Raw genomic sequence first — 16,148 nt, 5'->3', positions numbered from 1 at the left:
GCGGCCCTGGGGTGCAGGAGTAAGGGCAGGGGCTCTACCTGCCTGGGCCCTGCTCCCGAGAAGCGCACGGGACAAAGCCCGCCCGCCTCGCTGCTCCCCTCACGCCCTTCCCTCCACACAGCCACCGCGGGACGTGGGGCCTTTCCCTCGCAGCGTGGCCGCCGGCCCCACGGGGCGCCCCAGAACGGCTGTCTGGGGGTCTCCGGCCCGCCCAGACCCGTTCACAGCCCCCCGGCCCCGGCCCTCCTCGGCGGCCCCGCCCCCTGAGTCAGCGCCGAGGGGCGGCCCCGGGAGCTGCGCCGGGCTCCTGAGGCGCCGTGCGGCGGGGTTGTCCCGCACCAAGGCGGCCTTAGGGCGGGCTGCCGGACGGGCACGGGCCCCTCGTGGGTGTATATATATATATATATATATACACACACGCATATGCTTACATATATACACACAAATATATATTATAGACACGCACATTTATAAACACACACATACATATATATACACATACGTATACATATAATCCTCTGGGCAACCCTTGCCCCCACTTCCCCTTTTTACCCGTTTCACGCCAAGGAGACTCGTTTTGACTTTACTCAGAGGACAAGCACCAGCTCATCCAGTTTCTGAGGCGTTCGCCGTCTCCCCTTGGGGCTGCAGGAGAAGCACACGCCAGGTGAGATTGGAGCGCACAGTGGGTATGAGGGCACGGCCCCAGAGGCTGTGGGGATGCCTGTCGGGTCCCCGTACCAGTGTCCCGCTGGCGGCACTGGCTGGAGCCGCTTCAGGCTGAAGGGACAGGAGGTTTGGGCTCACCTGCTGAGGCCTCGCTGCCACCAGTTTCCATGGAACTAGCCTGAGGCATACAGGGGTACTGCGTGGGGTCTCGTGGGACTGGTGTGGGGGAGTGGATGTTCAAAAGCAAACTTGAGCAGGATTTGGTATCTGCGTGTAATTTAAAAGGAATTATAGGGGTAGTTCCAAAGTGAACAGTTTTAGTATTAGATGGTCTTTGTCTTGAGGTGTTCCTGTGTTATTGTAGTCACAATTTCTGCTATACCAGTGAACAATTTCACTCCTATATTTCAGCAATTAAACAGAAAAAAGTTGTTGCATCTGGCAGATAACTTTCTCTCTCGGTATCAGGGAGCATGATGCTGCACACAAATTTTACTCTTAACTCATCAAAAAGACCTCGCTGCAGTTAACTCCCCATGGGCTCTGGGGAAAGCCAGGTGAGGTCTGTTGGTCACAGTGTTCCCTGGGGAGCTGGTGGCCAGGCTGCAAGGCCAGTATGGTGTGCCATAATCCTGCTTTTGGTGTCAGGTATAATCAACTGCATTGCTTTTAATACACACAATAATTAAATGGCAAGCCTTCTTCTTTCTTTAGATCTGATTTTCTTTCCAGAAGAGCCACAGGGGTATTAATTGCCCTCAGCCTAACATAAATTAGGCACCTGACTCCCTCAGTCCCACAGTGTGATGGGCAGCTGGGCTCAGCATGCTGGAGGCGTACAAGGGGAGCCTGCGTCAGGCTGTGGCTGCTCCCGGACCCTGTCCCGGCATCCAGCCGCCTGGACAGGGGCATGTATGTGTCTGCCCGCCAAATGCATTTCTGCTGTGGGTACAGCTGGGCAGTTATGTCATTTGGGTCAACAAACAAATAGTTCTATTGGAAGTTAGTCTGGCAGCACATGAAGCTGACCGTGCCTCCTCTGCCTTCGGTGTTGTTATCTGCTCTTCCTTTGTGTATGGCAGCACAGACCTGTCAGTGCCTACCCCCTCCCTTTGTCTTTGCAGTGACACAAAGCCAGTGAGAGGCGGCCGCTATGAGAGGCTTGTGGCACAGGAAGGGCAACATGCCTTGAATGTGCCAATGAAAGTGGCCGTAACGAGATGTTGAGAGCCCCAAAGTCAATCCCCCTCAGTCTCACTCTACAGTAAAACTGTGGATAGTTATAAATACAAAATGCACTTCATAGTCATAAAGGCAATGTTCATACTGTAAGTCATTTTGTTCCTTTAGGCCTAGTGTTTCAACCCCACAGTCCACAAACAGATCTAGTGAACAAAAGCAGACACTTCCAGCATTTAAGCTGACTAAATAAGAAGGCAGGAAAGATACTGAAAAAGGCTGAAAAACATTTCTGGAGATACATAACTGCACAGAAATTATGTTCCTTGTAGTGTGGCTGAGAACGAGTTTGTCCAGGGTGTGGTATGCTGGGTTCCGGTATTTCAGCATCAGCTGTTGCTTCACCGCACAGTGAGGACAGATGAGTTTCCTGCATTCTCTATCGGGTGCTCACAGTCTTACAGCGCCAGCCACTGTCACACAGTGCTGCTCCACAGCTCAGGCAGCGGAGGCTATCAGTCAGGCAAGGTTTGTAGGAGAGGTAATAACTTTTATTAGATTAATGGATGGAGTTCAAAGCTTGTTTTTCCAAAAAAAACAGACAAGTTTTTCCAGGTATATTAGGTGGTTTAATAAAAGGTATTATCTACCCTTGTAAACGTTGTTTTGCACAGACTTCTCATTAGGAATAATTTTGAAGTGTCCTTAAAATATTAAGTGTTTGTTTCCTCACAGTACACCTGGCAGGTAGGTAAGCAGTTTTTTGGGCTTAGGCTTTTAAAGTGATTGAAGAGGTTATGAAGCTTTCCCAGAGCCAAACGGCAAACCAATGGCTAAAAAGAGTATCCAACTAAGGAACTGTTCATTTGAAAAACACTAGCAGTCTAGGAAAGAAGGAAGCTCCCACAATTGCAAACATACCAAAAATTGGAGACCCTAGCCCTGGTTCTAAAGAAGGGATTGCTTTTATGGCTACTTTGGAATCTGTTAGTGTTTGATGTCCTCTGTCTAAGAACTAACACTCTAGCAACCCGTTCTATTTAGAAAATTAAGATGTTTTTGTGTGTTTTATGCCACCCTTCTCAAGATATCAACTGAACCTGTTTTAGATTTTGTATTGGAATGTTTTTATGATTGATGGTGGTAATTGAAACTGGCCATAGAAAAACATCAGTTTTCCATCTGGAAAATTTAACGGAAAGACTTTGTTTTTAAACTTGTTGATTTAAAGTGTTTTGTTGAATGGACCCGAAAGTCATAGTGTAAGAAAATGTGAGGGTGTACACACAGTGTTTTCCTATTGTGCCTTACATAGTGGAAACTGTGTTTTAGGCTTGCGAAAAGTCTTCTTTCACATCTCTCAATATAACAGCTGTTACAGCTGAAACGGGGAGATGGAGTTAGTGCAGGATGCCTGGACCACAGTAGGTGGAGGCAACTGTGTTCAGAACCCCAAGCACGACAAAAAATACATCATCAGAATAAAGCAGCTTCAAAACAAAATTTCCAAGGTGAGTTTAGCAAACAAAAAGGAAACATTGCATTTTGGGGATGTCAGAATACTTTGTTTCTATGGTCAACAAGAAACTTTCTGGGATGGACACTTAATTTTCAATTCATAAATCTAAAATTAGTGGAAATTTCCTTTCATGACAATTGGGAAGAACAGACGTTGAAGTATCAAAGTCTTCTGTGAGACAAGAATTCAAAATCTTGCTGGGTTCTCATATGAACTATTTTTTACTATTGTCCCTGACTGTCATATTTTAAGTATGAAGATGTCAGAGGTAATAAATAATTGTTCTGTTTTGTGAATGGAATAGTGCCTACCTATTAAGTTACTCACATCATTGGCAAAAAGTTAATTAGATACCTTGGTAGTTTAAAAAAAAAAAAAGTGAAGGATCGAGTCAGGCTTCTTTCGGTTTTACTCATGATGATGAGACTTTTGTTCTTTCTTAACAACCAAGGGCCAGCTCAGCAAGACTCATTCAGGATTTGAGAATGGGTCCTGGGAGGGTAAATGAGTCATGACATGAAACTTGCACTGCAACAAGTGATTTCAAAACTGAGTGCCTAGAGACAGAGATGTTTGTAGGAAATCAAGTGTAAGACAGAAAAATAGACAAGGTCAGACTGATCAGTTTCCAAATAACATCTGCTTTTTCTTCCTTTTGGAACAGGTACAGCAATGGAGAACTTGAATGGCCCATTCCCAGAACTTACTGAAGAACAGCAAGGTAGGGGTAACATGCCAAGGTCAAAGCATCTGCTCGTTTACACTATGCAACATTTTTTGCTAGACTGACAATGAGTCAGTGAGACTAGTTTGTTCTGAAAACATGCTCCATACATCTTCTCCTTGCTTGCAAGCAGACCAGCAGTCAGTTCCCTGTCCATTGCATGTCCATTTTCCACAGGCTTCTCATCTGACCTTGCCACATCCTTATGTGAATTTAGATGCATGAAGGGGATTTTGCTGTGCATTAAACGCCTAACAATATGTAGAAAACCGTAGGTCTTAGGTATCCATCCCTTTGTATTATTGTGCCTCAATTCCTTATTTGTCAAATTGCATAAACAGGATAAACACCTGCTAAATAAATAGTTAGTAATACTTCCCCTGCTTCTTTTACTGAGGCAGCAGCACCACACCCATTTGTATGGACTATTGACATTTTTCTACCAGTTTCTGGTAGACCATGTTGCTTTATGTGATACAGCACTACTCTCTTTCCTATAAGACAACATGCTGCGGAGTCTGTCTGTCACCACGCCTACACTGAGCTGGAGGGGAACGCTACCACACAACCCACCTCCACTTCTGTGCAGTAACTTACTTGTTTCTCCTCCAGACGTTTTCCAGGGGGCTTTCACTGCTGATGATGATTACTTGGAGAATCATGAGAAAATGAACCAGTCTTTCTGGGAATCCCTTGTAAAATGTTTAGCCACCACTGACCCACCTATCCTGAATACTGAAGAAAAGAACAATGTAAGTTAATGAAGAAATGTGCATTCTTTTTTTGTAAGGCATAGTTCTACAGATACACTTCTCTGATATATTTTGGAGAGAAGGAACATAAAGCCCATTTTCTGATATGTTTAAAAAGATATCTAAAATACACTAAATGGCATAAAAGAGCACTTACATAAATTAGACTTTCACCTCATCGTTTTCCACATGGAAAAAATAACTTTCCAGCAGAGTTGGTTTTATATGTATTCCTCAGGACCTGTCCAGCTCCCTTTTTTCCTAGGCAGGCCTGTTAGAGGAGTTTTGCTGTAAGATACTGTAGAGATTGCACGTCCATTTTCAGGTCCTATACCTGTATTTCTCCAGCTCTTTAAATAGTTAGCTATTGAACACCCCAGTTCTTTCGCAGTTGACACAGTTCTTCTCATCTTTGACTTTAGCCTTTATTCCTGATTTTCCCCTTGTATAGCAGGGGCAGATAACATTTCCCACAGATGGAGTGAGCTACATTCATTTCCATAGCAGGATCTGTTCACACATGCTGTGTTTTATTGGAAGGACTATTTACTATTTACTCATCTTTCTCTCAGCTCCTCAAGAGATGCAGTGTCCTGCCTGGGGGCTGTGCAGCCTGCCTAAAAGCCATACGGACAAAAGGCGTCAGGGCAATGGTTGTTCTTTACCTCTTGCTGAAGAGTACCAACCCATCTGTGTATCGGCAGCTGCCCAGTTCCAAGAGAAATGGTGAGTTCTACCTGGTTGCCCTTCACCTGTTTGTTAAAATCACTGCAGTGCTTGTGGGACGTGACACCAGTTGCAAAACTGATATACTCTTGGCTGTGATTATTAGTGAAAGATTAAAATGTCTAGAAATACATCCTAGAAAACACAGGTATGGTGATAATGGGAGCCACAGATAGACAGAACTTTAGTTTGAGTTCACTTCTTAAGGGGGGAGATAAAAACAAACTTGTTCACTTAAAGAGAAAGGAAACCTCGTCTGGGGTGATGATTCCTAAGAAATTTCTGTGACTTAAAGTGGTCCCCCAGTTTTTCCTAACTGGATTAGTGACAGTCAGTATGCTTTTTTGCCTGAACAGTTACCAAGGCAGTCTGGACCTCTCTGAGCTTCCACAGTGGTAAGAAATCTGAGTTGAGATACTGTCAATATTGTTGCAAATTTCCCTAGCAGGATGTGCAGCACTAAGTAAAGGAGCAGATGGAAGATACAAATCAGGGTGCTGAGCCTGGCATCAAGATACAAACAGCTTCTGCTACACTTCTCATTTGCCCTGTTGTGGAACTGCACTTTTTTAATGCACAGGGCTCATGGTATCATTAATTGTCTTTAATACATCATAAAGCAGCACTCACTTAAGATGACCCCAAATTTAACTGGGCAGTCTCAAGGAAATCCTTCTCCTGTTTCTGCCATGTTGAAATGTGGTCATGAAGGGGTAGACTCTGCACAGCCTGGAGGACAACCTTGTTTTGAGCATGTGTTAAAGAGCAGGAGTGGTTGTCATGGCAGGGACCCCTTCCCACCCTTGTAGTTAGCTGCACCAACGGCTGGGGGGAATTGTGTTACTGTGTATGTCCAAACTAATAATGGAGAGACGCACAGAGGTGAATATGAAGCTGCTAAGAATCACCTACAATTGCAGCCACACGAGCCAGGAGCAATTTACTGCCTGGCCCAGGAGTCAGCATCCTCCAAATTTCTCCTCCCAGGTGAACTGGCCTAACTGACTTCAAGAGTTCTACTTTTATGCCACAAGAGGGTGCTGGCACTGCAGCATAACCCCAGGGAACCCCGCAGAAATCACAATGGTGGAGGGAGAAGTAGCCCAGGAAGTGGTGAGCAGCTATTCTTCAGCTAAAGCACCTTTCAGCTGCAGATGCTGTTGCTTCAGGGAGTGGGAAATTTCACCGGGGTAGCATTATCAGTAAATTAAAACCTAGAATATGAGACCATAGGCACCTGCTGCAGCCATTTAAGAAAGTTTAACATTGTCATGATGTTTACATTTGTAATGCTTTGTACTACGAAAAGCACAGCTGAAATAAATCTAATTTCCTGACAGACAACCTTTAAATACAGCATCTTGAAACACTGGTAGTCTATGATTGTAAAAGAGAGAAAATGGAAGTAATTGTTTCAAATATGTATATATTTTCTCTACCTATCACATCAGATGAGAAATTAAAACTCCTGAAGAGACTGGAAAGAAATCTCATGCTTTCACAAGGGGATAAGAAGGCTGACGACTCATCCCACGAGTCCGTAGATGAAGATCCACGAGGTAAAAAAGATTTTATTTTTCCCTTACACATATTTTAGTCTGATTATGTGTTCAAAGGAGATTCACACAGGAGACTTGCAGCAATTCAGTAGCAATTCTGTATAACTCAGAAAAAAGTAAGAAACTGCAAAACAGATGACAAAATAATTACTGTCTCTAGATTCATTATAAACAAAACAGTGGCTGCCTCCTGCTGTTGTGGAAGTTGGGGGTTTCAGAAATGTTGAAAGCTGCTTCAAGATTCATTTCCAAATATAAGATCATAATTGTTACGATCTTCGTGGGGTTTATGTTCTAGCCAAAGCCTGTGCTACAGCAGGAAGCAATAATATTCAACATACAGCAGTAGCTGGCAATGCTGTACCACTTCCTAGCATTTCTTTCCTTAATAGCAATCATGAACAGTGTTATCAAAAGTCATGGTTTTGGTTGCCATGAGTCTATTTCATTCATGGAAAATCAGAGGCTAAGGAAATGATACACAACATGGAAGAGAGAATGCTAATATGCTGATACTGGCTTGTTCTGTCACAGAAAGCCAAAAGACGATTAGAAAGAAATGAATTGTAATTAGAAATAAAAATTTAAAACTAGTTAGCAGTGTTAGTGATGTATCTGTGTTTAAAATAAGAAATTTCTTGCTACACCTTTCTATACAATTCATTCCATCATCAGATTTTATTGTTTTTCTCCTATTCAGCCAGGCTTAGAGAGAGCTGTGAGGCAAAAGCAACTAATAATGATGCTTGCATTTCAAAGCCTTCATTTTTACTTACACATCTCACAGCCATTCATATATGAGCAAAAGACTATAGTGCTGTTATTTTTGATATTGCTGGCACATTTTTCTTTAATCTGATAAAAAAAAAAACACTTTCTCTATCCAGACAGTGATGGTGAAGATTTAGGAAGACAGAAGACTGAAGGCCAATTACTTGGAGGTGGGACAAAATGACAACAGCATTATTTTTTTTTTTTTCCTAGGGACAACCAATGTAAAACAGAAAATGAATAATTTCTGGCATTCTATGGTTTGACTTCTAAACAGAGGTACACGAACACTCCATAGGCAGTTTTAGACGTAAGAAAATGACCAGTTAAAATCTGGCTATAGGAAAGGTGTTTCCTACAAAAAGAAGCTAGCTAGGGCATTGCTTAACTATGCCCTACGGCTACAGTTGAACCACAACAGCAAAATCTACCATTGTAGGAGAACTGCTGCTGCCTGGGTTTGCACAGACAGCTGCCACTGAAATGCAACAAGACTTTTTGAAAGCATTTGTCACAGCCACTACTTACAGGGTTTGCTTTCCACCCTTGGCAAACAGTGGAGGTCATCGATTGGGACCACTCCTTGGATCTCAGTGCTGAGGCTTTTCCTTTCCTTCCAAAGGAAAAACTGGAATATAAGTACAATGCAGATAAAGAGAGGTGTTGTGTCAACACACAGCTATCAGCTTGTGGTATAGAACCATGGATTTAAAAAAAAAAAAAACAAAAACCTTAGGGGTTTAATCATTTAATTTGTATATTTAATTGATCTCACCCCAGATATAAGAGCAGCTCATTTAAATTAACATTAGGAGATCTGATTTTTCCTGACTCCACCTATTGTTTGAGATGAAATATGTGGGGTTAATACTCCATATTTCCCTTAGATACTGAACTGCATAACCCACAACAGACCGACCTGCTGTTCCTAAAGAGTAGGAGTTAGTATCTCCCTTGTCACATCTACAACCCCACTAGCTTCAGTATGGTTGCATGGGTTAGGGCTGGCAGCAAGATAAGCACATTCATTACAGATATCAATCTATATCATCTTCACATAATGTTTTAGGTATGCCATCAGAGGTTGCTCCCTACAGAGATTCAGGTAAGTGTTCCCAGATAATAACCTCATCCTGCAGCAAGTAAGACCTTATAACTGCATTTTTTTCTTTCTGACATTCTTAGTATATTAAAAATAAGTTTTTGGCTGTAACTCCATCAGGTTTTCTGTTCGCCTGGTAGAGGATCTGGGCATGGTATACATGTTTTGTTGCAAGCTTGTGATAGCATGTGATTTGTAAAAAGGAGTTCTAGCAGATTAGCTCCCCCCCCCTTTTTTTTTCTTGTAGGCCTGCTGACATAGGATCAGCTCACAGGAGTTGTCATCCTTTTTAGTGGAAAACCCAGCAATGCTATTGGGAAACCCTTCAGTCTTGCTCAAGACAGCGAGGCAGTTTTCAGTATTCCTTTCAGCCCTCTGCACCCTGCTGAATGGGGATGCAAGATTGTGCGGGAGCTGGAACCTCGTTTCTGGCAGCTGGTGATACTCAGTTCTGAAAGTCTCCCTCAGTTTGCTCAGAGTGCAGAGCACACTCCAACAGTGATGCTAGCTGAAGGCCAAGTGATAGGCAACACAAACAGTGCCAGTTGAGAGGCTTGAACAGACTGCCACACTCTGAAGACATGTTGCTTTCTATCAGGAACTACTGAGCAGCAGCAAAACAGATGTAAAGAGCCCCTAGGAGGAAATCTGCAATAGCTTGATCGAATTATCAACCTCATCCCTCCCGCTCCCAGGCAAATTCTACCTTTGTTAGCTAGGAGAGGCAGAGAACCAAGCAGACTGGTCTTTCTGAGAGGAGACCTGTTCAACCATTTTTTTCCTGTGAAGTGGGGAAGAGCTGTTGTAACTTGGTCCATTTCAGATGAGGAAAGAATTGGGAAGAAGGTGCAAGTTGCAGCATAATCCCTAGAGGAGATTTTTTGAGTTAACTGTCACCAAGGAGCTATATAAAGCCTCAGGGAGTGTATGTAATACACTATTCTCCCCGCAGGTGCAGAAGGGATCACAGTGATTTTCCAGTTGGCATGTCCCACCTCTCACCCTGGCCTTTGTTGCTTCAGTTCTAGATTAGTTCAGTACACTAGACCAAGCCACTGAAAATATTTAGCTAGTGTGGGACACCGTGTCTACTGTATTGGAAATGTTTAGGCGACTTGCAAACATAGCTCCTGGTTCTGGCTCTGCCTGGTACCAACTTCAGTTTTAGCAATTAAATATTAACAGAGAGGCCATCAGGCACATACTGCCCAGCTATTTCACCTGGTATTACTGTAAATAGGTGTTCTTACTGGTAGTTGTTCTTCGGCTTCTTTTTAATGTCATCACTTTCCTAGCACTTTCTAGCATTGTTTTGTCTAAACTAAGTCACAAAATGGAATACTTACCCTGCTTACTAATCCTGCTAATGGTGTTAAACAGCATGTGAGAGTTGTTACCATCAGAAATAATAAAACTATGCTTCTTTTCAGAAATTACCAGAAGAGAAGATTCAATTGCAGATGGTAAATACAAACAAGCAAACAAGTTTTTCTTGTGACTGCTGTCTTTTGGTATTCAGTTCTACTTAGTGATGGTAGCTATACCAGCTCCTTATTGCCTAGATATTTTGTAAACAAAAAGTAGAAATTTAAGAATAGATATTAAAATGCATTTGTAATGCTGTGATAAAAGAAACACCGCAAGTCATTCCATGATACAAAGTTACAGTGGGACTATTGCCTTTAGGAGGCAGTGTAATACAGAACAAACACATGGTAGGTATGAACTGATGTTCTGATAAATTCTATGACTATAGATCTTCCTACACACAGACAGAGGAACAATTGCAAGTCAGAATAGTGCCATACTACGTTAACATTAATAATCAAATTACTGAGTTTGTCCCCAAACCAGAACTTATCAATCCAGAATTCTCAAAGAATCAAAAGCTAGAATGGGTCCAGTATCAGGTAACCCAAGACAGATTTCTTCTGCAAAGTTGAGTTGCTACATGGTTCAGAAGCACAACGACAGAATTTTGTAGCTCACTTTAGAGTTTTAAGGTTATTTTTCATTACTCTCCTGTTACATCATTAGATAAAATGAAATTTACTGCCAGGCAGTGGTTGCGTGGATGCACAGCCTAATGCAAGTGAAATCAGCATCTAAAACTTGTGGTGAATAAACTCCCTTATACGCTGCAGACTGCCTAGAGGTCTTCTCAAGCACTCAGCAAACAAAAAAAATCCTTCTGCTTTGAACATGTCATTAGAAATCTGGTAAAATACTCAACTCTGACTTTCAATGAGACAATTGGAGAAAACAGAATTTGATAATTCTGCTCACAACAAGACTAGCACAAAAAGCCTTGCCTTGTATTTAGACCTCTAAAAATATTGAGCTGGTTCTTATGCTTTTTTTCCTCTATCAATATATTTAGGTACCTATAAGGGTCAGCTACTGCAGTTCTTAATTTGGGGGATGCAGAAATACTTCAACATCAGACTTCAGTAGATAGACTGACAGTACTGTAGCTGTGACATCAAGAATCAAACTGAAGCTCCCTTGTACTACTGCTTTACTTCCCTACTGCATTTCTGAGACTAGATTGCCCCAGACTCAATAGAAAAGACCCGGAGTGCTTTAAAAGCAATTGTGTGTTGTTAATTCAACTATCCAATGATGCTATTTTTTACAGCTGCTACAGGCTATTTGGAAAGTAGTTTGAGGAACACTTTTAAAATTGCTAATTTGATCTTTCTGAAAGGTTTACATCTCTTTCCTCTGAACAATTCTTAATATATTCCGCTCTGAGAATCGATTTTGGATACAAAGAGGGAAAGAAACATAAAACCTTTTAATTTCAGAGTTGCATGGCAATAAAAGACATTTCTTTCTTGTAGAACATGAGAACGAAAATACTCACCCTCATTGGACAGTACGGTGGATGGGCATACGAAAGGATGGTAATTGTTTTCTTTTTAATTTCAGCTGATAGTGAAACCCATTGAGCCTTAGACCAAGAATAAGATCTATGGCTCCAAAACTCTTTTTTCCCCAATATGAGTAGTTTGTAGATGTTCATCAAGCCTTCTCAGTGAAGGTCACCAAGTGTATGAGTCATCTAGCTTATGAGACATCTCTCATGGAAGTACAGTTTATTCAATGATACACTGTAACTTAATGTGTCTTAGGGGAGCCTTGTGTGCAGTTGTGACCTAATTTCCCGTCTGTATTTCAGATGAGTTTTTTCATTTTGTCATTCTTTGCTTTGGAATTGGAGCTTTACTAATTTGCTACTACTACTACAAAGGTAAGGCAAGATTTCAGCAGAAGGATAAAGTGGTGTTTGCCAGAAAATGAGCAAAGCCAAACTCTTATTTCGTTGCCTTAGATTGGACAATTTCTCTTGGAATTGGTTTAATCACCTTTGCCTCCCTGGAAACCACTGGGATATACTTTGGTCTAGGTAAGTATCTACAGCAGCCAGCTCTGTACCAACACTAAGGACACAAGTTCACATAGTCACTTAACCACACAAGTCTAAAACATGGCTAGTGCTGAGACCCTTTAAATCACCCCTTCGATGTCCTGCAATTCACCATTACATGGTGTAGTGGGAGACAAATGCGCCTCTGTGACGCTGAAGGGAGATGTTGACTCATTTTTCATTCTCAATGATCACAAGACCCTGAGTCACCTCTTTCTGCAGCAGTGGCTGAATGCTAAGTTGCCATGACAACATACAATTTTAGCAGCAAGGCAGTCTTCACAGATAAGCCCTTTCAGGTGCTGTGCGCTCAGGCTGCCATTTGTTCCCCCGGGACAGAGGCTGCTGAGTGCCCTGAGGACCAGATCTCAGCAGAACCCGGATGATGGCAGCTACTAAGAATTATATAAAATGGAGATTCTTGGCACTCCATAGGGCTCTCAAAGGAAAGAGACAGCAAGTCATGGCTTTTGAACTGAGGAAAAAAGGCTACTTAAGCTTGTGCCTGCTGTGCTTGATATGTTGTGGACAGTTCTGTCTGGAGTCACCCTTGTCACTGTTAATGATAGCATAGAAACACTTTGTTTAAACAGTAATCTTAGTTCTTTAATAGTGCTAGTGTCAGGGTTTGGCTTTTACTGTTTTTCTGGAGTTTGTGTATTATTTTTATATCTGACTTACCTTGAAAATGTGTGTTTTCACCATTAGTGTACCGAATTCGGAGCATACTTCACAGTTTTATTCCTCTGCTTGAGAGATTCAGGCTAACAGGTAATAGTGATCTTGTTACTAACTGCATGTATATTTCCCTAAACCTTCCCAGGTACTTGATTTTGGCTAACTCTTAAGATTACCTTCTCTAAATTACAATTTCCAGTCTTTGTAATTAAAAAAGAATATTTTAACTACAGTCCATTACAGCTGCTAGGGTTTAGAAATTATTATTGACTCTTGCTGTGTGGCAGAGCATTTTCACATTTTTAATGCTCTTCCCAATATGGGGCATTAATTATTTCCTGAAAATGCCTGAATGAGAATACTATAGCTCAATTTAATATTAAGGGGAGTTGGCTTCTCTTCCCTGGTTTTCAAACAGGCTCCAGGCTCATATCTATCTGTGTTCATGAGGACACAATATGAACGTTGATGTGAAGTTGCATCAGGGGATAAGTCAACACGACACTTAATGTGAATGCAGTAGTCCTGACAGTCTTCTTTTTCATCATCCTGCAGGTATGAGGAAAGCTGCCTAGGAGGAGTATTTCAGGAGAGTTCCACAAAACCCCGCTGTTTGAATTTATAGTACTAAAAGAATTGTTTTGTAAGGCAGTCATAAATGCATAATGGCCAACACAAAATATTGAAAGTGTTAAACAATAGAAACATATCATTGTCTGCTCAAAAATGAAGCTGAAACAAGCACTTTTTAGCTCAGGATTGCTTGTAAGACAATGTAGATCCTGGTTTATATTTAATTTCATGGAATATGAACCCATTCTCCTTCCCTCCATTTAACCATGTTAATCTGGCTACAATATATCAAAAATCAACAAAGACCAATACTATCCTCAGCTGGGTCTGGATGTTACAATAGGAATCTTGGCACCTACAAATCCACCTCCTCTTCACCCCTTGTGATGCTGCAAACCAGGCAAACACCAGCTGCTTGCTTACATAGCTGAGCCCCAACACTGCAATAGCACTGAAGCAGATTAATTTATTGTGGCAGAACTCAATATAGTGGACATACAACGATTTCACCCAGTGGAAGCTGGTTGAGATTGATATGCACTGACATAGTGGTGCATTAATGAGATAGTTAACAGCAGCAAATTTCATCTCTGAGGAAGAAAGGAATAAAATGCTTGGTTTGGACCATCTACCAACTTTTTTTTTTCCTTCTGGTAAAATAAAGTGCAATTTTGCCATTCCTTCAAGCATGCTATACATTAGATATAATATGTAGTATTTTAATTATGATTTTTAGTTTTTCATCAATTATACATAAAATTGCAGATTAAGGCTAATGAGAAAAACAGGATGCCTTCAAATCTTTAGCAGAAATGTAAGGTCATCATAACCATAGAAGGATGAAGGCATCAAGTGAGACAAGAGGACAATAAAACATGAGACTTTAACGAAACATATACCTAAAAACCATTAGCCCAAACAGCTCAGTTTTAGTTCAGTGAAACAATTTCAAGCCTTGCTCTGAAAAAAAAAAAAAAACTTTTTAGAAGTTGTACTTAATTTTAAGCATTGGTGTTTATCATTCACACGTATTGCAGTTCTGTTTGCACATCCAGAAATACCAATAATCATGTGCAGACCTGTACCAACACAGGGCAGCAGTTACCTAACATGTCAGGGGTTAAATTAAGCAATAAAGATAAATGCAAGTTATTTTGTAATATTTATATTCTCATTTACATTTACTGTTTACATATCTTTATGGAAATATTTTCTCATATGAAAATACTGTATATTTTGTTCTTATTCTGCAAATAAAGTCTTGCTGAGACCAGTGTAGCATTGTTTAATGTCCAATAGCTTTTGGGTGAACTGAAAACTACATATAGTCAACCTGCTCTCATGACTATTTTTTAAAAAACTCTTGTGCTGTGGCACAGTAAGGATGAGAAGCATATTTTGGTACTAAATATGATTTCAGATTTTTAAATTTGGCACTCTGCAGACAAGAGAATGAAAACAACCAGTTCATGGGTAAAGTAGAAGTGGAAAAATACTTAAAAATGACAGTGGACCCCATCATGTGGGATGAACAGCTACCCACAACATAAAGCAGATCATGTGAGAGAAGTCAGTTCTATGGAAAAAGCAACTTACCTGTTTTCATTGCATCCTCTTTGGTACCTGGAAATTTCCTGATGTTCTTTCAGATCCTCCTTCTCAAGTCCACCTCAGCATTTAACACATTTCTGCCTCTTGCCCAAAGAGGTTGCTGTCATTCTGGTCTCCTCTATCACCCTTGCTGCAACACTGCCAAACACTCAAAAATATGATATGAATTCTATGAAGAGTTTCAAACTCCTTAGAAGAGCTTGTGCTCCTGTCAGCTATAACTCTCCAAGTCCAGCAAGTCCCTCCTGAGCCCACAGCTCATCACTCAATGCTACAGCTCTGCTGGGCCTCTACCTCCCTCTGTTGGTTCCTCAGGACCAGCTCCGTCTCCCTCCACTAGGCTCCCATTATCCAGCACTCAGGGTCCTTCCTTCTTTCCTAAATGTTTGTGGGGCAATGCACAGAGGAGAAATCAAAGAAAAGGTACTAGTCACCTTCCTGGTGCAATACATGTTCCTACTTTTCATCATCCAGTGAATAACATTTCTATCCAGAAGAGGGGCTGATGAACTCTCCTGGCAGCAAGGGAAGAATTATGTCCTTCTGCCCAACTCTCTTCAACAGGATTTTAATCTTCAGTAGTAAATTCAAGCAAAAACAAAACAAAACAAAACAAAACAAACAAACAAAAAAAACAAGTTACGTGATTCACTCTAGGTTACTACACCCACTACTCAATTTCCCTGCTGAAGCACAGCCCACTTAGACGGTCAGTGAACATGCAACCGTTCCCACCCCAGAGCTCCCAGAGGAGAGGTTAGCTGCAGAGCAGAAAACCCTGCTGCTGTGCCACAGGTACACAAAGGGCTGCTGCCCACCATTTGTTAAATAACTGGAAGCTTTTAGCAGCTAAAG

General features: G+C 41.5%; 1 protein-coding gene across 2 annotated transcripts; it reads left to right on the top strand.

Moving 5' to 3' along the window:
* The first annotated feature begins 469 nt into the window (after positions 1–469).
* TMEM40 (transmembrane protein 40) lies at positions 470–14,847 on the top strand. Of its 2 annotated transcripts, XM_032194447.1 has the most exons (13): positions 470–667; positions 4,032–4,088; positions 4,704–4,843; positions 5,416–5,569; positions 7,021–7,128; positions 8,016–8,069; positions 8,969–9,004; positions 10,432–10,464; positions 11,845–11,907; positions 12,183–12,254; positions 12,336–12,410; positions 13,140–13,202; positions 13,665–14,846. In XM_032194447.1, the coding sequence occupies exons 2-13, from the start codon at positions 4,040–4,042 to the stop codon at positions 13,682–13,684; spliced, it is 867 nt and encodes a 288-aa protein (XP_032050338.1). In that variant the 5' UTR covers positions 470–667; positions 4,032–4,039; the 3' UTR covers positions 13,685–14,846. The 2 variants fall into 2 exon arrangements, with proteins under 2 accessions (XP_032050338.1, XP_032050339.1); XM_032194448.1 differs by lacking the exon at positions 8,969–9,004 and having other exon boundaries at positions 13,665–14,847.
* Positions 14,848–16,148: the final 1,301 nt, after the last annotated feature.

This window comes from Aythya fuligula, chromosome 10, assembly GCF_009819795.1.
Source record: "Aythya fuligula isolate bAytFul2 chromosome 10, bAytFul2.pri, whole genome shotgun sequence".
NCBI classification, from domain to species: Eukaryota; Metazoa; Chordata; class Aves; order Anseriformes; family Anatidae; genus Aythya; species Aythya fuligula.
This window is presented reverse-complemented; position numbering and strand designations above follow the sequence as displayed.